The 23,654-nt window shown below is 48.2% G+C and overlaps 1 protein-coding gene across 3 annotated transcripts; it reads right to left on the bottom strand.

Annotated features, from left to right (window-relative positions):
* Window positions 1-1,922: 1,922 nt before the first annotated feature.
* Window positions 1,923-23,079, bottom strand: SLC17A9 (solute carrier family 17 member 9). Of its 3 annotated transcripts, none has more exons than XM_071815589.1 (14): window positions 22,933-23,016; window positions 19,573-20,907; window positions 14,354-14,551; window positions 12,344-12,483; window positions 11,621-11,720; window positions 10,744-10,874; window positions 9,852-9,948; window positions 9,231-9,327; window positions 6,950-7,037; window positions 6,606-6,640; window positions 5,926-6,041; window positions 5,376-5,431; window positions 4,783-4,812; window positions 1,923-4,670 (listed from the first exon to the last, which is right to left on the bottom strand). In XM_071815589.1, the coding sequence occupies exons 3-14, from the start codon at window positions 14,524-14,526 to the stop codon at window positions 4,507-4,509; spliced, it is 1,227 nt and encodes a 408-aa protein (XP_071671690.1). In that variant the 5' UTR covers window positions 14,527-14,551; window positions 19,573-20,907; window positions 22,933-23,016; the 3' UTR covers window positions 1,923-4,506. The 3 variants fall into 3 exon arrangements, with proteins under 3 accessions (XP_071671690.1, XP_071671689.1, XP_065705907.1); XM_071815588.1 differs by having other exon boundaries at window positions 19,573-20,988; XM_065849835.2 differs by lacking the exon at window positions 19,573-20,907 and having other exon boundaries at window positions 22,933-23,079.
* Window positions 23,080-23,654: the final 575 nt, after the last annotated feature.

Genomic DNA, 23,654 nt, shown 5'->3' on the forward strand with positions numbered 1-23,654 from the left:
GCTCACGCTGTGATTTCGGGTTATTCCTGGGACTTTCTGCTGATGGAGTTTGGCTGTCCTGGCTTACGCAGGCTGGGGTAGCCTGGCTCAAAATGATGTCCCAAGGTTCTTCCTGCTCAGAGACACCCCTAGAAATGGCATCCCAGGAGCACTGGCATTTTGGAGGTATTTTGGTAGAGGAGAAAAGCTCTTTTCTTTTTTAAATCAAGCTGTACTTGTGGGAATTAAGATTGGTTTTCATGTGGTTTTCAGGCCACCTGCCCTGAGGACAGTTATGAACAAAACCAGGAAAATTATTTTGAAGGAAGAAACAAAGCTGAGAAGAAAAATCAGGGAGAGCATTTAAAGCTGCTGGTGGGAGCTTGATGCCCTGGACTGCAACTCCCTGCCGTTGCCCCCCCATTTTTAATTACAAGCAGTCAAACAGTAAAGACCTTAATGGACATCTTAATTATTGCATTAAAGTTTGAAATGGAAAATTCCTCATTACGTGCCATGAAATAGGTCACGGCTGCAATAAATGGTGATATTTTGCTTGTTACGGCACTGGGTGCCCTTTGCAGAATGGTGGTGACTTTGGGGCATGTCCCAGCCCCGGGGACCTGGCAGGTGGATGTTAGATCAGGTTTCTGCTGTGAGAGCATCTGCTTGTGTTTTCAAGGCGAACGTATCAGAGATAAATGCTCTTTGCTATTTCTTTTCTCCTCCACACAGTGCTTTTTTTCTTCTATGTTTTGCTTTCCATCTGCTCGGATGGGTTTATTGATTTAGTGTTATGCAAACTGCAATAAAACAGTATTCTTCCAATACTCCAGAGCCAGCTACTGAATGTGCCCCAAACAATTTAAATACAAACCAACCCATCAATTCCAGATCTCGGCAGCAACACAATGTACCTGTGATTTATCAGCCTTTAAGCCCAGTCACAAATTCCCAGACCCTTTGGCACCGGTCCCAGCCCGTCCAGTCTAAGGAATACAGCAGAGCTCCTTTTCTCTCAGGATTTTCACACTTGCAGGATACCATGAAGAAGAACGGGGCAAGGTTTAAGGTGGGCCTGTGACTTCTTAGAGCTTTTCAGGTTGAAATAGCTTAGGTGTGTATGTCAGGGGTTGGCTATACCTTTACAAGAGGAGCAGAAGGACAGGAAAAGTTAAGGATAACTTGCATTCTGCTGAATTACCTTCAGCATTGCTTTCATAACACAAAGTGTCTTTTTTTTTTCAGAGCACATTGAGAAGAGAACTAGTGGAGTCTGCAGACTTTATTTTCTTGATTGTGTGAATCTAAAATTCCTTTAGGGGCTGCACCTCAGTGGGGCTGGGATCTGCTCGCTGCCAGCTGTTCCAGCTGTGCCACCTCTGCCAGCCAAGCAAGCCATACCAGACTTGCCAGCTGTGCCAGCTGTGCCAGGCCCAGCAGCTCTCGGCCAGCCAGGAGCTGCCACATCCCAAATCTAACAGCTCCCTCTGTTGGCATCTGTTCGAACCTCTCAGTGAGGATGGAAAAGAGTTGGCAATGTGTTAATTGTTTTTTAGCCCAGCCTCCAGGTGGAAGGTGATCTGTCCACAGGAGAACATCCCACCTCACCAAACACTTGTTTCATTTGTGTTATTACTCTAAAAATTTATATCAGACTATGTCTCCTGATGCTGCAGTGACCACAGCTTTACTGAAAACAGCTTTTCAGTCATTTTTCCAGAATAAGTGGGAAGAAGATGTAGCTGGATGTGCTCTGAGATCCAACATCCAAGTATATGTGAGGATACTGGGAAAATCTGCCAGCCCAGATATTCTCACAGCTTCCCCATCCTCTCACACCAGCCCTAAGGAGTTAATCACACTAAACACACTTGAGGTCTGTCTGTCCCTTACTGATCACCAAGTTAGCATCTCCACATTCAAAGGAAAATCAGACAGTCTGCAAATTATTCACTACCTTTATTTTTTTCAGGTCCTTCCATAACAAAAACCCTCAGATGGCAAGCTTTGGCAAGGTTGCTTAAACAAATAATAGCACAGCAATGTCAAATGGTTTCAGTACTTCACCAAAGAGGTAAGAATATAATGAAACCTAAACCTCAAATGTACTCCAAATATTTAACTTATTAGCCCGCTTACAGGGACAGATAATCCGGACAACCCACAAAAACGTTACCTGGATTTACAGCGAAGGCACGGCCAGAAATGTTGACTTTCCTTTAACAATCTCAGTTCCAGATTTCCCAGTTTGCAGAACCAAGGGATGCCCAAGCTGCCTGGGTCAAATGTGAGTGATTCAAACCGATCAACTCACCCACAGAAAATGGTGCAACCAGCAAAGACAACCAGAATTCACTCTTTTTGCTCCTGAACTGCAATGCTGAACAGCTGGGGAAGATGTTGGGTTTGGTTTTTGTTGGTTTTTTTTTTTTTTTTTAATAAAAAAGCCACCTTGTTTTTTTTTTTCCTGTGTCGCTATAGGAAAAGCCATGCAAACAATCTGCTGGGACTGGAGGAGGGACAAGGCTGGCAGAGATGTCTGCACAGCCTCGGGCCTTTGGCAAGCCTGGTTTCCATTTGCTCTGTGTGCCCTCCCCATTTTACCCACTGATTCTAAGATGCTTCCCAGCAGCGTCCACGTGTCCTGGCTCTGCAGCGCCCCAGATACAGGGTTGTACCTGTGGTAGTAACCAGCATTTTAGAGAAAAAGCACAGAAGGAGAAAAAAATACTTTCTTATCTCTCTGGCCCCCAATCAGACCACACTGATGCTCCATTCTCTTGTGAAGACACCAGGCAGTTGCATCTTTATCTCTTAATACCCCCAACAAGCTCAGCTTAGTTTAGTGGCACTCATTAGGATCTCTGCAATTAAAAGGCTGTCTGTATTTTCACTATAAACCCAGCTATTCACAAACTTAACATGGCTCCAACATGTCTTCCAAGAGGAAACTTGGCCAAAACAAAAAGAGATGCAGGGGATAATTTATTTTTTCTTAAGGAAAATGCATCTGAACCTATAGCTTTCCTGCACAGCGAGGTCCCTTGGGAAATCAGCTCCCAAGTCTCAGCTGAAGTTTCCTTGTAAGTATGAGAGAAATCAAAGAGATCCTTTCAGACTGCAAGCAATGGGTGCAAGGAAAACCAATGAATTGGTTTAATATCAAATGTCCCATTTAAAATGGATCCTACAAAACCAGGAACTGTAGGCTGGAATATTCTCTCCTTCTAGGAATACTGTGGGTTTTGGTGGGAGTACCACTCAAAATAAGAATGCAGAATCAGGCCTCACATAGATAAAATATAGAATTTGGTACCTAAATTTAAAAATATTTATAAATAACTTAAGACATTCAGGCTCAGAGGCGTGTACAGCCGAGTATTCCCCTCTGACAGGGGGAACAGCAAGGATTCACATACAGTGCTATTGATCCCCAGTGCAGAGATTTGCTTTATGCTTAATGTTGAAACACAACCTGCCTGTTGCAGGCTGTTTGGAAAGCCTCCTGCACACCTTTGAGAGCACGTGGAGGACACATCTGATCAAGAGGAAAGCATCTGGGAGTGTAGATCCATCGCACAGAACACGACCTGTTGTTCTTACTCACAGCACACGGCAAACCAGATCCCGGGGGATTCCTCGGCTGCACCTAGAGTGCAAAGTCAAGCCCAGCTCAGCCTGACCACGGGCAACTGCAGCTTTCCTTGGCTCAGAGATGCTCAGCCTCAGCTCAGAGCTGGAGATAAGTGACCCGGGAGAGGAGGGAGCCCTCAAGCTCTGCCCTTGAGCAAAGCTGGGCTCAGCTGGTTCGGGCCATCGGCTCTGCAACCTCCTGTCTCAGCTCGCACATGGGGAAGGAAAAATTCATGCAGTCTCATGCTCCTGGGTCTACAGGAGACGTCCGGCCAGAAGCTTTCCCCTGAAGGGAAGCCTTGAATCCATCTCACAACCCATTCTCTTGTACACCTGGCTTGTTCCTGTTGAGCAGACGGCAAAATGAAGGCACATGAGGGAGGGTTAAGGTCAGAGGTACATTCGTTTGGATTATTCCTTTCCTGGAGCTCAGACGACACGTGTCGGGTGGCAGCCAGAGAGCTGGCCATCGTCCCTGCTGTCACAGGATGGTAGAGCATGGAGGGACCCACTCCTGATACAGCAAAGCAGGTCCCCTTGAGGAGGGACCACTCCAGCGCAGAGCATCCAAACCGCAGCTACCTTTGGGTTGAGCTGCTTTGGCCACGTAGATATTTGTCCACTAGACATGGACTGGGGTAAACGAGTCCCATGGGCCATATCTTCACTGGAGATGTTGAGCTGAATGGCTCTAGAGGCCATCAGCCATGCCCTGAGCAAAAAATGAACCCTAGATTTTTTTCTCCCATAGGTTTCATTCAGACCCATTATGTACTTGGTCTCAGTATTTTTTTTTTCCCTGTTTATCACCTAAAAAAAAATAAAGTTCTTTGGTACTTGTGCGACAATGACATATAGATGTGACATTTCGGCTGCTTGCTGGACTCATCTCTAGAGGTCCATATATGCAGAGTCTGTGTCCACCCTCTGGGCTGCTCCAAACATGAGGAACGCACAGAGGCCAATGCTGTTAACAGCAGCCACCAGGTTGAAAACTGAAATCCAGGAGCCAGTCGTCTCAATCAGGTGGCCAGCCAAGTACACGCAAATGACACCTGGGACAGGAGAAAACAGAAATGCAAAGGTTCTGGAGCCAGACCCTGCCTGGAGAGGAGAGGAGAGCAGAGGACTCCCCAGGAAAGGATGAGCTGCAGGGAGGTCTCTTACCTAGGAGGGCTCCACCTGTATTCCCAACACCTGTGAAGAAAAAAGAGAAATTGCATATTCAAAACGCAGACACAAGATGAAATTTTGTACAATGAGGGTGGTGAGAGCCTGGCCCAGGTTGCCCAGAGGGGTCGTGGATGAACCATCCCTGGAGACATCCCAGGCCAGGCTGGAAGGGGCTCTGAGCAACCTGAGCTGGTGAAGATGTCCCTGCTCATGGCAGGGGTGGCGCTGGGTGAGCTCTGAAGGTCCCTTCCGACCCAAACTATTCTGTGATTCTATGAGTGCTTTCACCCAGGCTCCCACCTGACGCCCAGGCTGTGCAGAGCAAAACGCTTTGCCGATGGCTGGGACAACCAACACTCACCCTTGTCCCCACCCTTTGGTGCAGGGAAGCATTTGGCAAATCAAAGCCACATTCGTGCATTAACAGCCCCTGGCAATGGCGGGTGTATCACAGAAAGAAACTGAGGCTGCAAATACCAAGTAGATGTTGCACAGAGCAACTTGAACCTTAATTCAGATGACTGTGCACCCCCCATCCCATACACCCCAGCTCTGCAGCCCAACTGACACCCCACAGGAATCCTCACCAAACAGCAAGCCAGCACACGAGGGGGCCAGATCCTGGACATTCACCGAAATGCCACTAATGAGAAACAGAGAGGGGGAAATGGCTGTTTTAATTGAACACGACTGTTTTTTAAATCATTTACACAGAGTTTAGTTTTTCAAACCACAGGAAAGGATCCTGGACAATAAATGGCACTGTCAGGAGAAAGGAGGAAAGAGGCTAAGTGTGAAGCAGCACGGTAGAGCACCAGGAGGAAAAGGATTCAAATTAAAGTGGTCAGAGGGGGCAAAATGCAATTCCCCTCCCGCTTCATCTCCCTAATCCCTGCCTGGTCCAACGTGCCCTTGGTACATCCAGCCCTTCCCCACAACACAGGTTTGCCGGATCAGTCCCAACCCAGTGGGCACTGAACTCCACCGGCCTCGCAGGGACCAGCACACAATGCTCAGACAAGTGTGTCAGTTCTTGCTCTGGCAGTCAGACAGAGGCAGCCTCCTTCAAAACCCCAAAATACCGAGCATGGGGTCAGAGCCAAGGGGCACATCTCCTGGTGTTATCATGTTTGTTACCTGTGGTTAAAGGTCTGAAGTCCAACAGAGGCGGAAGCGAACACTATTGCCTTGCAAAAACTGGATGTTTGGCCCAGGCATAAAGCAAAAACGCTTGAGACACCGGAGCCTATAACCTGGAAGAGAGGAAAATTAAGTACCACAGCACATTTTCAGCAAGGAAGAAAGCAACTTCTTTCACAGACAAACTGTCCCCTTTTACAATGGCATGACCTTGGATGCACCAGGTGCTTCTCAAGCCGTTTTTTCCCTGGTGTCCTGCTGTTCTGTGCCACAGGTGTGTTGAGAGGGATGCGGTGCTGCAGAGCAGAGGACGCTCTGTGCTCTCACCCAGCACTTCTATTTCTGCTCACACATGTATTGCTGTTTCCTAGTGTCTAGGGAGTCGTTTGTAGTGACAGCGTGTGGTCAGCCTCTGCCTCGGACAGAACACCTTTCTGAAGCACTCACGAATCTCTGTGCTCAATGTTATTGTTGGTGTGTGCTCTGTTTCTCCGTCAGTTTTTTCCTCCAGATTGCATTTCCCATACGCACTGAGCGCTTGTCTATCTCCAAAGCTACAAAACCTTTCCTCCTTCCACTTAAACCCACCAACCCCGCTCCATCTGGGTCTCATGTGCCGTGCGAGCTGAGCTCAGCAGGCAGCCCCAGTGTCACTCCTGAGGTTTCACCTCTCTCACCTGCATGAACTTACGGACGGTGATGGTTTTGTACCCTGGAAGAGAAACGAGAGTCACAGTTAAGCACAGCTCAGCAGGTCTGAGCTCAGGTGGCCAAGAGACCACAGGGTAAGGGCATTTCAGAGGGTCAGACTTTATCTCCAGGTGGATATTGTGACTGAGATCAAAGGGAGCCCCATATAGATGGATGGATTTGGATCCTACACTATTTAACCCGTTTTCATATCAGAACCTCACGCTGTCTATTTGCTGGGTCTTTTCCCTACCAACAAGCCCACCTCCTCCCACTCAGATCTTCTTTCCACATCACATAAGAGCTGAGGAAAACCCAAAAGAGCTCTCACCCTGGTTGATCAAATGATCAGAGAGAAATCCACTGAACAAGCTCGTGGGAATTGCAACCAGCCAGGGGATGACATTAAACACCCAACCCTGAAAGGGAGAGAAAAATCAAGAGAGGTTTGCTGTCAGAGATGAGTTTGTTTTCAAATATTGCATTTGATAGCCTGCAATATTTGTAGAAGGGAAGAAAAATGAAGTGATCAGGACTTCTTGCAGGATCTCAGCAAGCTCTCAGCTACACCCTGCACCACTCCAAAGTCTGTAGGGTGGCAGGAGCATCACAGGGCTGTGGCATTTGGTAGCTTTGTTCTTTTTCCTTCTGTCCTGGTGATTCTGCATCCAGTGGGGAGGCAGAAAACTGTTTGCTCTGGGAAAGAGGGATTAAATGTGGCAAAGTTTACTGTTCAGCAAGGTGATGTGGCAGAGAGCCACCAAGCCCTGGAAAGCAAGCTGGAGATTCTACTCTGTCCCATGGGTCGTCAGTAAAGCTGCCAGCAACATTTCTGACATCAACTACAACCTCATTAGCAGCATTACTGCGAAGCTGGGGGAACACAGCTGGATTTTCTAATGCCAGGATTAGGTAACATTATGGCTAGCAGCATACTTCGGTCTATTTTCAATTAAGAGACCTTGCTGTAGTTGTAATCACAGATGATTACTGATCATTTGGATTACAGCTGCTCAGATGCATTTTGATGCCCAGGTCCCTGGAGGAGCTGAAATCAGTGCAGGTTGAGCTGGGTTTCACCTCAGCTGGTTGAACCTCCCCATCCATCCATGGAGACAGCCCTTGCTTCCTCAGGAGGCAGGATGCCCGGCTTCAGGATGCTCAGGAAGGCTGAATAACCTTGGATTTGAATAATCCTCTTTCAGCTGCTCCTGGAAATCGTACCAGGGCCCACCTGCATCTTTCGTTGCCTTGGAAACTTTGGGTCTTTGTCACTTTGGAAAATGTTACCCCATAGGACTTGTGGTGTAATATCTCCAGTATCTGAGGTTGCTCAGCAAGTCAACCCCAACACACCACTCTTGTCTCATCCCTGTGGCCCATCGCCCTGAGCAGCATCAGCTGAAATCCTCTACCACCTTCACCCAGGTGGGCTGGGGCAGCGGTGGAGGCAGCTCACCTGCAGAAAGGGACTTTAACTGGTAGGTGACATTCGTTTCCCACACTAAGGATTATCACCCATCCTTTAAAATCAAGCATCCTCAAGCCCCATTTATTAAAATGTAGGAAGTGATTATCAGATGCAGGAATGCTATATAGAGCATCTTACATAAGGGCACCACGATATAATGCTTAACAGATGGTAAATTACGCTGCACAAGCATATTACTCGAGGTGCGCATATCTCGTCACAACAATATGTTTGCTGGTTTAAGAGACGATTTTAATATAAATAGCAAGTATACCATAAAGTGCCTTATACATGTAATATGAAAAGGCATTTGTAAGAAGCTCTGGAAATTATAAAAAACGAACAGAGGCATTGTGGAAAAGATTGTCTGAGTTTCTGAGAACAAGAACACCAGCTCTCAGCCCAGCTGAGTACTGCCTCGTTTTCTGAAATATGGGGACACTGTTTGTGCTGAGAAGGAAGCTTTCATAGTATTTTTGAAGTACAAGTTTTTAATGGTAGTTATCGTTTTCACGGGAGTGAAAACCCAGGAGTGAATGGGTTGATGGTCATTTGCAATAATGTCATGGATCTGTGCCATTTGAAAACCGTCCTTCCCTGAGAAGAAAAACAGACTAAACCCCAAATATAATCCTCTTTTCCCTCCTGGAATGTGCTCCAGCTCTGCCTCACTTCAGCATCCCTAAAGAAGCGACTGGAATCCAGCCTCTGCCTACCTGGATGGAGGATTCTTGCACCTCAGGCTGGACATGACATGAGGAAGAAACTTTTTACACAGAGGGTGGTGAGAGCCTGGCCCAGGTTGCCCAGAGAGGTGGTGAAATCCCTGGAGACATCCCAGGTCAGGCTGGACAGGGCTCTGAGCAACCTGAGCTGGTGAAGATGTCCCTGCTCGTGGCAGGGGTGGCACTGGGGAGCTGGGAAGGTCCCTCCAACCCAAACTGTTCTATGATTCTATCTCCAAATGCATGTGCATGGGGGTAATAGCTCCCAACCCCACAGGGAAACCTCCCACCCCCTCCTGCTCTCACCAAGTCCCTTTGCCCTCACCCTACTCCCCAACCAACCCCTTTGGGCAGGAACCCAGCGCGACCTCATTTGCACGGAGACCGGCAATGCCTGTGCCTCAGAGCCACCTTACCTTTGACTCGGGGAAAGTTTCCTTAAAGAAAGTTGGCAGCCAGGAAAGGAGAGTGAAAAACGTGCTGGCTGTGCAAAGCTGAGCGATGATGACAGCCCTAGAAATACACAGCGGGGAGAAAATAATCAGGAGTGACAGGTCATGCCGGGTGGGAAACGTGCACTTGAGCAACCCAATGTTTCAGTTCCTGGGCTATAAATAAATACCTCACAGCGCTATGATTGCTTCCTGAGATTTTTTTCATAGATAACTGCTCCTTTTGGCTCGCACCACTCCTTCCCTCCCTGCCCTCATCCCCCAGCGCCCGACGTCGGTCCCAGGTTCAGACAAGGTTAATTGCAATAGCGATTGTTCGAGTGCATTTCCCACCAGTCCCTTGAGTGCTGCAAGAGCTGCCCGGTTCCAAGAGGTGTTGTTTGGGGTTTTCTAGGGATTTGTTATCAGCAGATGCTCCGTGGTTATTCAAGGCAGGAATGGGCTCGCTGCCCCTGCAGCCTCCCTGTCTTTAAACAGCCCTTGGGAACGTGCTCAGATGAGCTTCAGTACCAAATGCAGAATGCCAAAGAAAATAATGGCTAATTAAAAAGATGTTTTGCCAGCAATGAGAACACAGCTACCTACCATATTGGTGCCTTCCTAAACAACTGCTTCCAGGGAACTTTGGTCTGCTTGGATATCGAGAGGCTTCTCATTAAATAATCGATGGGGATGATGAGTTCTGCAGGGAAGAAAATATCCAAAGGAAAGCTCTGATCAGTAATTTTCTTTGCAGCTGGAGAGAGCCCTAAGAGATCACTATACAACTACCTTTAATCTTCTAACCCTTGCTTTCTGACTATACCACCATTGAATGCTCAGGAAAACACCTTGTCATGTTGACCAACATTTTTCCACTGCATCCACACATTTTCCCATCCAACCACCTTCACACACTTGTTATTTCTCTTGTTATAATTAAATAAAAATCCCTTGGGCAGGGAGCAGTTTTGGATTTTGTGCAGCACCAGCTCCTGGTGAACTGGGCTTCTATACCATGCTCGCACTAATAATGCTGTAACCAGGTGTAATGATGTCCCCATGTGTGGAATTACTCCCAGACAGCTATTTGGGAGGAGATATTCTGGATTAACTGGTTTTTAAAAGCTCTATGTGTAGATGCTCTTAGTTTAAAATAAGTATCTTGCCCTGCTTTAGCTTAATCCACTTTGAAGATCACGCTCTGTTTGGTGTTTTCACTGGTGCTTAAGGGTACCGAGCAGTCAGATCAGGCTCTCGACAGTAACATAATCCAGCGTGGGACTTGAAATAGGAAATCAGCAATATAAGAGCTCAAAACCTTGTTTCTGGGTTTAGTGTCTTGGATAGAGAGACAGCGTGTATTATAAAACACATCTGAACAAAAGGGTTTTATGTATAACCAGGCATGATCTTGGAAATATGGGGGATTTACAGAAAATAAAGGAGAGGAACCATCAGGTCGCGCAGCCTCGGGAGCACCGGTGGCAGCACTTACCTTTCTCACTCAGGAGGTACTTGCAGGTGCAGTAAACCCAGAGCAAAGTGAGCAAGCCAGAGAAATAGAAAACACTCTCCCAGCCATACCAGTCCAGGAGGAGAGACCCTGCACCACCGATCACCAGCGTCCTGCAAGGGAAGCCACACTGGGATTTACAGGTCTGGGTAAGAGCGTTTGGGCTGCAGATGTCAGTGGGAGATGCTCCCTGGGGTGGATGCTGCGTGTCACCAAATGCACTTTAAAGAGTCCATCTGCATGGTCCACCTCGTGACTCTGCAACCTGCCCTGTTCCCTGTGTGACATCTCAGGATCCTCATCTGGACAGGAGAAATCACTACAGGATCTCATGCTTGCCTGTCCTGCACTGAAAATGAGGTTGCTGGTGTGCAGAAACTATCTCAGAGAATGTATAAATCAGCAAAAGAAACGAGTACACTGGAAAACTAAGTGATTAAACACAAAAATATTTCTATTTGGCTTTTAAGCAACCCTTCCATTTAGACAGTACATTCTCATGGAGATTAGCAGAGATGGGAAAGTCGTATTGTCCTCGTTCATGAGCGAGGACAGGTGAACAGTCTCAGGCTGACCCTTGCTCTTCGTACTGAGTCAGGCTGTTTCCTGCAGTAATTAAAAGTTGCAAACACTCTTCAAAGCCTGGCTTGAAAAGAAAGAAAAAAAAACCAAACCATAAATCTTTGACATATACAACAGCAACTGCCTGAGGCTTCCTCAGCCACAGCCGGTGTCCTCAAGGACCCAGGAATCCCCATGCACTTTGGGCTGCAAGTTTTGCCTCCAACTATTTAATGGCATTTCATCGTGTGTGATGTCCGGAGACTGTCACTCACCACTCAAAGCATTTTGAACTTACCCAAACTGCGAGCCGGTCCCCACGGTGCTGTAGGTGAAAGCTCGTTCGCTCTCCCGGACCTTCTGGGACAGGAGACTGGCCAGGGATGGGAAATATACCCCTGCGAGCGAGGGAGCGAGGCAGCAGCGGTCAGGCTCCTGTGCCCTCACCAGCAAATCAAAAGCAAATTTAAAAGAGCCAACAGGAGCCAAACACTGAGACAAAGCAACAAAACCTTCAGTGAATTCATAACAGGGATGTAAAATAAAATGAGTGAATTCAACCCCATGAAAGGTTTGTTTGTGCATTCTCCGTAATGCCCTGCTTCATCATCACTGCTGCTACTATGAATCCATCAGTGTCGACGCACTTTTCCCAACGGTTCCCTTAGCAAGAGAGAAGGAAAATCATCCTGAATTATCCAAAAGTTTTGGCAAGGACCAATTTTCCCTGAGTGCTTTGAAGGAGTTTAAAATGTGGGAAATCAAGCAGGAGCAGTGATGATTTCAGAGCCAGCAGCCCTTGTCTGGCAGAGATCTCTACAGGGGAATGATTTGTCAGCCGCTTTCTCTAGAAATGTCACTTTCTTTTCCCATGGAAGTTGTGGATGTGAAGGCAGTTTTGAGGCAGAGGAGAAGGGGTCCACGCACTGCCAGCCACAACTCACATCTGAATTTCCTGCATATGGAAGGAGGCCCCTGAGCAGACGGACACACAGACACACACCCAGGACGCAGGTCTCACCTTGCAGCAGCCCCATGAGGAACCTGGAGCAGGTCATGAAAACGAGATGGGCAGAAGTAAGGTGGGTGAGCAGCGGGGTGAGGACCGTGAGGAACCCCCAGGCTGACGCCGAGAGGAGTAGAACCTTCTCACCTCCTATTCTGGAACAGAAAGCACGCCATCAAAAACAAGCAGGGGGCACAAGGGCAAAGCCCCCAAGGCCAAAACTCAAGTGTTCTTCCCAGTTCAGCCTGTTTTCAAGAGCAACCTTTCCATCAAACCTGTTCTCCTCTTACAGATGAGAAGACCAGCCCCAGGACACGACTGCGCTGATGCGCTCCAGTGTCTGATGGAGAAGCCCAAGCTGCTGTCACCATTCTGCTTTTCTTAACCAGTAACAGTGTTTTCTATTTCATTTGCTCTTTTGCATCAGCTTTGTCTGCTAACAATTTTTGATTTTCGCAGGCATTTGCTTGCGAACCATTAAGGAACATAATTAAATAGCATAGTGCGCTGCCCAGATAAAGTACTCCTTCCAGGCACGTGTTTCTCACAAAAGATTTCATAGGAAAGCTCTCCTCACTAAGAACAGGGTGGCTGGGGAAAGGAACTGGAGCAGGTAATTACTCATATCTTTCATCACAACTAACTGTGAAAGTTTGTTTTCAATCGATATGATAAAATGAAGACACTAGATTTTCCCAAATATGATGGAAACCGTGATGGGCACTTCCGTGTGAAAAGATTGCACGAGAATATAGGGTGGAAAAACTGGAGGCATTGAACTGAAAATGAAGATATGACTGTGCAGATCATATAGAAAAAAAAACTGTATTCCTTCCTAAAAGGAAATATTTTCTTCTCATGGTTAGTGATTGCAGCTATAAACCCTTCCAAATGGATGTCCAGCACTACTGGGATTAAACTGTCTGTTAATGGACAAATAACACTCCCGGTGAGCAGCAGCTATGAACTATGCAAAGAGCATCAGCATTTATCACATATCTAAAATAAAGCCTGCTTGACACCCACTATTTCTTTCACGTAAGCTTGTGGCTTTGCTTTTTTTATCCCAATTAATGAACCAGTACTGAAAACAAGCTCCATCAGAAAAAAAATATGCTGATATAAAAGTGCTCTTCACTGTTTCCAGGTGAAAAAAACCAAACAACCCTATGTTGGTCTAAGTGTCCACTAACATGACTGTAGATCTGTCCTGGCAGCTGCTCTGCAGGAACTGTGGAGGCTTTGACCATCGTGAGGACTGTCCCTGTGCAAAGTCCCCCAGCACGTGCTGCTCTATAAGCATAGTGCCAGTTGTAATACCCAGAGATCTCACCGGACAGTCAAAACCACATGTGCCCTTTCTGAATCACAGCTACAGACCCTGAGTGATGGAGAGACCTCAGCTGCTTTCACAACAACCTGCAGAGCCCCACAAAGTGTCTCCCCATGGACACACTTCACCCTCCCATTCCATCGCTGTTTCAGGGTGAAAATTTCACAGCCACTCTTGAGACATGAACTTGGAGGTCAAAACCAAGTGAAGTGTCATTTCATGGAATCATAGAATGGTTTTGGTTGGAAAAGACCCTCCAGATCATTGAGTCCAATCATAACCCAACACTACCACTAACCCATGTCCCTGAGAAGCTCATCTCCTCATCTGTTCAACCCCTCCAGGGATGGTGACTCCAGCACTGCCCTGGGCAGCCTGTTCCAATGCCCCACAGCCCTTTTCAGGAAGAAATTGTTCCCAATATCCAATCTCAACCTCCCCTGGTGCAACTTGAGGCCGTTTCCTCTGGTCCTGGTGCTTGTTCCTTGGGAGCAGAGCCCGACCCCCCGTGGCTCCAAGCTCCTTTCAGGCAGTTCAGAGATCAGAAGGTCTCCCCTCAGCTCCTGTTCTCCAGCTGAACCCCCCAGGTCCCTCAGCCACTCCCATCACACTTGTGCTCCAGCCCCTGAAAAAAAAGCCTGAGCAGAGGAAAAAAACAAAACAAAACAAAACATGAGAATAATTTCCAGTACTGATCACTGATATGTCCCCCGATAATCTGTGTCAAGCAGTAGCCCCAGAAGAAGCTGCTGAGCACGATGCCGGACTGCTTCTTGTCCCAGTCGAAGTGGGTGCTCAGGGCGATGGCGCAGATGGGGACGGTGACGCGGGCGCAGTACAGCAGGCATGTCCCCAGCAGCAGCATCACCGTCCAGACGCGGGACTCGGGCCTGCAAGGATGGAGAGGAGGATGGGGACAGGGCAGAGGGAATGGTCTGCCTGGTAGATCCACGCACAGTAAGGACTTACTGGTCAGACTGGTTTGCTCAAAAGCTGCAATGAGTCTTGATTAAATGAGGGTCAGTGCAATCCCCCTGTGGCACAGTCGTTCTGACACAGGGTGTATTGCATCTGATGACTTTTATCACGGAATCATAGACTCTAACTTTCATCCCAAACATTATTCAACCCCAGCAGTAAAATAATGTCTGTCCATAGGCTGCAAGGTGGAATGGGCTGCTCAGAGACTGTTGACTGCAAAACAACACAAAGGCAGGGGAAAAACCTGGTTTATTTGCTTTTTTTCCCCAAACAAAAGTTTTAGAAACTGTTCCTTAAAAGATAAGAATAACAAAGGAAAGGTCAGTGCATGAGGTTGGAAGCACTTGCATGAGATGTGAGATGTACCATTCTTGTAGCAAACATTGGTTATTTGGCGTTCCTACCCATTCCCCAAGGGAAGCGGCGTGTGTTGCCCTTCCTAAAGAGGAGAGAGATGCAGGAATTCTCTAGTGAGAGACAAGACATGAGGGGGTTGAATAGCCCAGAGAGATGAGCAAGATAATCCAGCCTGGTCTGATAAGAAGTTTAAGATAATATTGGTAATAATAAGTTAACAGAATATATGTTTTGGTGCATGAGTATTCAGCCTCAAGAAAAGTGCTCCTGCAAAAGATACAAGCTGGAAATAAGTGGGAAGGCAATTTTCTCCTGTTCCAAGTCAGTGACGTGCTTCTGGAGCAGAGACCCACATTTTGCTGCAAACTTCAGGCCCCAGGTGTAGCTGAACTCCTCTGCCCTAATGTCAGCCTGGGTCCCCCTTTTCCCATGAATTATGGAGTTAAAAGCTCAGTGAGAACACCCACTATTTGTATTATTTGTATTTGGTTATTCTAACAGCCAGAGGCCAGAGCACAAAGCACTGAGCAAACAGACTCTCTCTGCTCCAGAGACCGGGAATTCACTGTACCGGGGCATTAACCTCTGTGCTTTCCACTCGACTAAACATCCCCACCTTCTGCATGGGAAATAACCTGGGTCACTTCTTACATTGAAATGAGCGGTTATTTCTCTGTACTGGAATTATGATAAATGTAGGCTAATTCCCCACAGCACAAAACCATTTATAAATGTGTCAAATGGCCCGTTACAGAGGGAGGCAAAGGAACATTGAAAAGTAAACCACACCAGGCAGTTGTACCCACTGGAGGTGGATTTATTGCTGTTTCCTGATGAGGCAGATAAGCAACTCGGTGCAAACTCTGGCAGGAGGAACTGGAAGTGTTTCAGTTGATGCTTTGAAGGTTGGAACTGTCTTTGCACACACAAAAATGTACAGAATAACACAGGAACTAAAAAACCTCACAAATCTTTGCTGGAAGAGTAAGATTCAAAGGGCTGACCTGCCTCAGCCAGTTGAGCCGGCAGACAAACACCTTCAGAATCCCTCCTGGTCTTATGTCAAGAAGAAGATAGGCAGCAATCATATCTTCATTTGCTGCAAAAGCAAAGGTGATTTGTTTTTTTAATCACCTGCCCTGGGCAGCTCTGGCAGCAGCGGCTCCACCGACCTCATCTCCCTACGGCAAAGCACAGTGAAGCCAATGGATCCCGGCCGCTGCGTGTTGGGGTCGGATCAACCCCAGCGGGATGACACAGGCAGGTGATTTTGGGTAAAAATCCCCCATCAGAGGTGGGGGGTACCCAGTGATGGAAAATGCTATGGAGAGCCCTCAGAGGGTTGCCTCAGGATGATCCAGCATCAGATGCACCTACAGAAATGGGCTGTTGCCCGTCCGGGGACACAATCACTCCTGCTATCTATAATTAGCACAGAGATGATTAATGTGAGTACTGAACCTGCAACAATTGAACTGACCAAGTAAAACACAGCAGCCTGCAATGCACACAGATATTTCCTATTATTAAGCCATCGAAACAGTTTCCCAAATCGTGTTTTCCCCCTGAAGCACAGGGAGAGCTTTATAAGCCTTCTTGCTGTCAGGAGCGGGGCTGAGCTCTGCCGCTTCCCCCAGTGCTTATTCTGATGAGCACAGCAGCATTTTAATGTGATATTTGATCAACGGTTCTTCCTTGGCCTTAAACCCTACACAGCTGTGCAAGGTGTAAGATGGAGAGGAAAAGACCTGTGCAGCTCAACTAGACTTTACTCTGCTTCTTTTCTCAATATTGCCAAGATCTGTTCCCTCCAATGGGTCTTTGCAACTAGGAGACATAAAACCTGTGCACAGCAATGCCGGTGTCCAGGGGAGGTGCAGGGGAGCATGGTTTAATGCTAAGGGGTTGAACCCAAAAAAGCAATGAGCAGGCTGCACTAGGGACACGTAAGGGATTTGGGGGCAGCAGGGGGGATGTAGCCAGACCAGCAGCACTGGGTTATCCAGGCAGCAAGTCCAACCTGCCCAAGAGCTAGAAACAAAGTACAATGTGGCTCCCTGCAAAAGCACGACAGCAAAGTGTAGCTGGGACACAGTGGCAGGAAGAGATCACCCAGCAGAGATGTCCTCCCGACAACCTTCATCGCAGCTGATATTTTACCAAAAACCCAGTGAATGATTTTCACTTGACTTCTGTTATTTTTTCAAAAGTACTAAATTAGTCTCTGGGTATGCGACATGGTCTCAATACTCTCTTTGATTACTACTCCATTCTACACATTTATATTCATTTTCTGTAGAATCACAACAGTTTGGGTTGAAGGGACTTTCCCAACTCACCCAGTGCCACCCCTGCCATGACAGGGACATCTTCACCAGCTCAGGTTGCTCACAGCCCCATCCAGCCTGGCCTGGGATGTCTCCAGGGATGGGGCACCCAACACGTCTCTGGGCAACCTGGGCCAGGTTCTCACCACCCATGTGTTTAAAGCATCAGTAGAGACTTGTGCTCAAAAAAAGTGGGGAGTATAAAGATGGCTTCAGGTACCACTCACTCCGTAGGTAGCATATCCAGCTAGGAGAATCCACTCATATAACATGAGTGTCAAATGTAATCACGAGTTGCCCACACCCACCTGAAAGCACAGCAAGAATTGTTTCTCTGCAAGGACAATGATATGCTTGCATCAGAGGAAAGAGCTTTGTAAATGCATTTTCTCCTAATTACAGTTATCACAGAGGCTGTCGATGACTCACTGTTCTGCTCAGTGCAAAACAACAACAGCAAAGGTTACAGCAGAAACCCTGACTAGTACAAAGGGGAAAAATTAAAACTCTCCTTCAAAACTAAAGAATAATGACAAATCAAACAGTTTTTGTAGGTAACACCAGCTGCCTGAGAAGCGGGCTTTACCAGCACTAATAAGCTAAAGCTAATGGCTTCTCAGAGGAGGAAGGTAGAGATAGCCTGTGCTGGAGATAACCAAAAGGAGTCAGAGTAAAGCACATCTAAACCTAAGGAAGTCACAGTTGTCGGTGTCAACAGTGTCACCATGCCCATCTCACCAGCCATGGGAACACACTGAGCATCCCCACATCCCTGTGCCCGTCCTGACCAGACCCCAGCTACATGGGACAGAAACCTCCATGGGAGGGGACAGCCGCCTCCAAACCGCAGGGCAGGTGAATCACCAGAGCTTGTCTGAACGCATCTAATTGACTTAATTGCATGCTGCGTGATGGTGGCGGCTCCTCGCTGCCCGGGCTGAGCTCTCCCGACCCGTCGTGCCGTTCTGCTCACAACAGGCACTGCAGGTGCACCCCTTCCTGCATCTCACTCTTCACTGAGCAAAGCAGCCTTGCAGCTCGAAAACACTTCCTATTTCATCAACCTACAATCACCACCCAGACTGACTATAATTAGCTCGAGCCCTAATGACTCTTCCTGGGTAGCTATTTGCATGGCAGCAGCCCTATATTTGAGCAGACCTGTCTGATGTCCCCTGGTTCTCCTCCTCCAAACACAGCCCTGGGCGCTGCGTGGTCACAGCTTTGCTTCAAAACATCTAGTGATTCCCCTGGAACCCAGCTCCCACTAATCCAGCAGGTCTCTGCTTACGGCACAGTGGTTAAGACTGATTTTTCAAGGACGCCTGAGAGACTCAAAGGGGCAAAACCAAGGCGAGCCGTCCCTGGCAGAAGAGCCAGCAGCACAGGGTATCTTTATCTCCAGCATGTTTTCCTGCTGGAGGAATTTCTCTGGTAGATGCCACAGAGCAAATATTTACTCAGCTTTATTTCTCTTGACTTGCTTCCCTCCTTTCCCCCATCTGCAGGTCTGTCTGTCTGCAGACACTGCAGGTCACTGTTAACATGGACTTGCTGGATTTTAGGCTATCAATTAGATGACAGTTTAGCACCTCCCTCAAGGCACAAATCTGGACTGGTCGGTATTTTGAGGTGGTACAAGAGCTGTGTTAGACAACAAGACTACCAACAGTGTGTCCCAGCAACAGCTCTTGGCCAGAAGCTGTCTCCAAGGTTTGTGGGTGTTTTCTGTATTGGAAGTGGGAGAAGAACCGGTAGCTGCAGCTCCTGACCTGTTTCAGAACTGGCTGTGGTCCAGGTGGGCGCAGGTATCATTGGCAGGGCATTACCACCCACCCCCAGGATATCTCTGCCTCAGTTCTCTTCTGTAGAAAGAGACTAAAACCAGCTCTGTGGGAGGTACATGGAGGGTACATCACCTGGAGCCACCTCCTGTGTCCCCAGACTGCTCGCTCGTCCCAATCGCCAGCACTGGCTACTCACCCATCCCTACAAGAACCCCAGGATGAGCAGGATGGGGATGAGTCCCCATGGTGGCACTGAGCTCCCAGCCACACTGCAGGGCCACCAGCTCCCAATCAATGGCACCCAGCAGCCCAAACACAAGGCCACCTCCCAGAGGAATGTCCCCAGCACAGGCAGCCGGTGCTGTGGTCCCCCCCTGGTGACACACCTGGGGACATTCTGCTCCACATGACCTGTTGCCATGGGAGCGTCACCCTTCGAAAACCTCTTTTCCAGCTTACCTGCCTATGGCTTTAATTTACTGTAGTGTCCAACACAACCACGGCCTGACTGACGTGATGTAACCACAACATCATGCAGACACTCCTGTGCCAGCAGATAATACCAAGGTAGTTATTTTTAACCCAGTTTGACAGTCCTCTCACTTCTCTTTGTTTTTCTCAACAACAATTTCTAATTCTCTTGAAAATCTAACATGCTTTTCAAGAGAGAGGTTTGTCGGTTTTTTCCCCTCCTTGAGTTGATTTTGTCGTGGTGCAGACCGGCTCCAAGCTAATGATTTGTCGCTGTCAAAAGCAGCTTTGAGGTTTAGAGGAGGGCTTTTTGCTTTTTCTCCAGCGCACCAGCTAACAGCCACCGCCAGCAGCACGGGGGACACTGGTCTTCTTTTTTCCTGGGAAAGCTGCTGTTTCCTGTCAGCACCAACTCCTTCTGCAGAGCAACAAAGTGGTGCTCAGCACGTGTGGCTCTGGGTTTATTCCCTCTCTTCATTTCTTGCTTTTGGCAAAAGCAAAGATAAAATTAGATTTCAGCCACTCCTATGAGCTGGAAGTAGTTGTTAAATTCCAGGTGGAGATGGTGGGAAAACATACTAATAAAGTGCATACACGTTTTGCACACTGATCTAAGACCATACATGGATCAGCCAGAGATGAAACCCGTCCCTTGGTTACATTTTCCACATGAAAAAAGGTTCTTAGCAAGGTCATGAGGAACTTGTACAATAAAGAAATCCAACCAAAAAAGAAAAAAAATAAATGCAACTGAAGCTGCAACATTATGTTGACAAAAGATCAGGGCACAGAGCTCAGAAAAACAACGTGACCGTTGGCTCCAGGCAGTGTAGTCAGGAGACTGGAGACCAGCTTGTGGCCAGTGGTACAACTGCTTTTATCTCTGGACCCTGAAGAAACTGCAATTATAATAATCCCTTGTCTTCAGGTGTAGCCAGAGGCTGGGTGGTGCCGAGTGGTTCCAGGAGTCATTCGCTTCCCAGGACACGCTGACTCTTCCATGTTGTATTTCTCTCCTGGAGGTACCGTCCAAAATGTGATCCCCATGTCTACCGCTGGACCTGCCCGTGGCTCTGTGTGCAACCTTTAGTGATAAACTGATGTCCCAGTGCTTCAGTCTCTCCTCCAGTTAAACCAGAGGTGCCAACACACTTCTATTGCCTGAAGGATCCTGCTTGGGCATGTTAAGATCTCCATTAAAAAGTGCTATTCAAATGTCCAGAGGCACTACATAAACACGGGGGCATTTTCAAGCCCCAAACAGAAATCTTGTTGTTCTTGGCAGAGCAAGAGGAGATGTGTAATAACGGAGCCATTGGAAACCTGCAGAAAAGTTTGGGAAAGGCAGCTGGAGAGGCAGGATAAAACGTAGGTAAGAACAGCGGAAGAGGGAGGAAAAGCCAGCTGAAAAAAGGGAGGACAAAGGAAGAAGCAGCATGAGAAAAATAAACCTGCCAAGATAACCGTTTATCTCTCCTCGCACTGAGGGTGCAGACAGATCTGGGAAGGCCGCCTGGCCTGCCTTCTATTGGAGCATGGAAGGAGAACCCACGTCAGTTCCCCCACTTGACAAAACCTTGCCTCCATGGCAATAACTCATTATCTGGAAATGGTGAGAGCTATTTATTTGCATACGCTGATTGAAAACCGTCCACCAAATTGGTTTGAAACCACCCAGCAAGGTGTTTTATAGAACTCGACCAACCTGCTGGTGTGATCTGGTGGCTCACTCCCTTTTTCTGCTCCCTCCTTCTCATTCCCACCCTGCACTGCCCTGTTTATTTTAGACCATAAAACCTCCATAAAACCTCTCCAAACAAGGGCTGCAACGCATCTACAGCGAACAACAGGGACCTCACCTCAGCTTCTTTGAATTACTGCAATATAGATAACAATCTGATTGGAGATATGGTTATCCGGCTGCTCCTTTGCATTAACCAGATTCTTTCAACGACTAGCAGCACTTAAGATAGTCAGAATCACTTCAAAACACATCTGTCTGGACCAACAGACTGTCTTCATCAACAGTTTCTTGTTTTGGAAAGTGTTATTGATGGGTTTTTTGTTTTTTGTTTTTTGTTTTTTTTTAAAGAAAAGAGATTTGAGAAACTGGAGGGTTCATTCTGGCCAAATGTATTCCGTTTTTTTCTAGAGGAAAAACGTTCAAATTTCTAGCAACCCTAGTGCCAAAGGTCGGCTTTTGAGACCTACACCCTCACTCTTGAGATGAGCGTGGGTTTGATCAGACTTGCAGGTCTCTGATTGCAGGACAAGTCTCCCTTGGAATGGCAGTTTAACACCAGCTATTAGTCTGTTGCCACTGCAGGGAGCAATTGATGAAAAACCTTAATTTACCCAGCAGCTAATTTCTACAGGCCACTGTGGCTGCCAGGCGTTAGTTCCTCTTTGTGGCAGCGTTAAACCAAACCCAATTTCAAAAGTGCAGAGGTGACACGGTGAAGTTCAGGGGCTCCCGGTTTGGAAAAGCCTCTGACCATCACTTCCAGCTGTCCCACGGTACTCCTGCATCACCATCTCACCCTGCCCCGGCTCGGAGAAGCGCCGGATCCTGAGGCTGAGCAGCTGGATGACTTTGCCAGGGTGGCAGAGAGGAGCAGCGCTGCCCCACGTCTCCCAGCTCCGTCCCTGGTTTGTAGCCTCTGCTCCAAGCACAAGACCACCCTGTGTTTGCTTATGCGCCTACTGTTAAAACTGGGCAGCTCGGGCTTAAGAGTGTTTTTAACTATTTCAGTTCCTCCATTTGAAGAACAGTTTGTGCTGTTTAGCTGCTGCCCAGCTCCTATTCGAGGCTTTATCTTAATTAATTACTATCACCAGTACAAATATCCCGGCGGGAACACTTCGATAAGAACCTCTTAGTGGCTTCAATGGCATGTTTAAATAACTGACTACAGGCCAGAAATAAGCTCAATAGACTTTTTTCCCCGGTGTTTCTCAGTAATTCAACATCTTCTCCCTTTCCTCAACCGTCTCTGGTGGAGCTGGCGGAGTGAGGCAGTGGGGATAGCCCGGGCCGGTGGGTCCGCGTCCCGTGTACCGTCCTCCTGCGCCCTCGGAGGGGCAGACGAGGGGCTGGGACCGGCGGCATCCCAGCGGGGAGCACCGGGCACCTCCCGAAACCGCCTCTCCGGGGAAGTGTTCGGGCTGCCTGACCCCTTCCATCCCGAACCTGCATCAGGAGGTGGCGGAGGGGATCTCCGGCTAAACCTGCCCGAAGCTACGGGGAGTCCCGGGGCCGGGAAGGGACCGACCAGAGGATGCGAGGAGGTCCCGGGCGAGCGCTGCAAGGAGGGGAGCGGCTTTTCCCGGGAGCGGCTCCATCCTTACCTGGACCAGTACGGGTCCCCGCCGCCATCCCTCCTCATGCCGTCGCGCTGCTCGGCGCTGCACAGCGACACATTCCTGCTGCCGGCACCCGCGGCCATGCGGGCAGCGCCTTCCGCCTCCGCCGCTTCACATCGCGGCGGCCGCCGGGCTCCCTCCCCCCGCCGAGCGGCGGCCACGTGTCAGCGCCTCCCGCCGCCGTTCCGGGAAGGCCCGCCGGCCGCGCCGCTTCCCGGGACCGCCCGCAACGCGGGGACCCGCTCCCGCTGGCCCGGGGCGGCCTCGAACCCCGGGCGGCCGGAGCGTGAACGAGCTGGGGTCGGTTTCGCCATCGAACACCAACGAATAGTGTTGTGGTTTTTCTATTTTCTTTTCCTTTTTTTTTTCCTCTCTCTTTATTTTTTCCCATTGTTTTTCCCCTTTTTCTTTTTTTTTTTTTTTTTTTTTTTTTCTCCTCCGGTAAATAGTTAACAACCCCATCGGCAAAGTCGAGCGGGGCTGACAGAGAGAACTAAGCAGGGTCTCTCCCTCTGACATATGGAAAGTGCAACACTGCCGGTGAGGCAGCCCCTGCTCCGCTGGCTTTCACAGGTTTGCCATCGAGAAAGTCTCCGTCTCTGCTTTCTAAGCATTAGAGCTCAATGATATTGCCACCCGAAGAATTTCAGGAAAAAAAAAAATAATAGGAATCAGTAGTCACAGCCTGACTTAACTCTGTTGGATGG

The sequence above is a fragment of the Patagioenas fasciata genome, chromosome 16 (assembly GCF_037038585.1).
Source record: "Patagioenas fasciata isolate bPatFas1 chromosome 16, bPatFas1.hap1, whole genome shotgun sequence".
In the NCBI taxonomy this organism is placed as follows: Eukaryota; Metazoa; Chordata; class Aves; order Columbiformes; family Columbidae; genus Patagioenas; species Patagioenas fasciata.

What these genes read in the sequence shown, in the direction of transcription:
- SLC17A9 (XM_065849835.2), bottom strand. Translation starts at nt 23,030, where the DNA reads ATGGCCGCGGGTGCCGGCAGCAGGAATGTGTCGCTGTGCAGCGCCGAG. An exon ending in CCTCATGGGGCTGCTGCAAG is followed by an intron (nt 11,721 to 12,343) that starts GTGAGACCTGCG and finishes CCTCGCTCGCAG; the next exon opens with GGGTATATTTCCCATCCCTG. An exon ending in GTGTGCTGGCTTGCTGTTTG is followed by an intron (nt 4,813 to 5,375) that starts GTGAGGATTCCT and finishes TTTTCTTCACAG; the next exon opens with GTGTTGGGAATACAGGTGGA.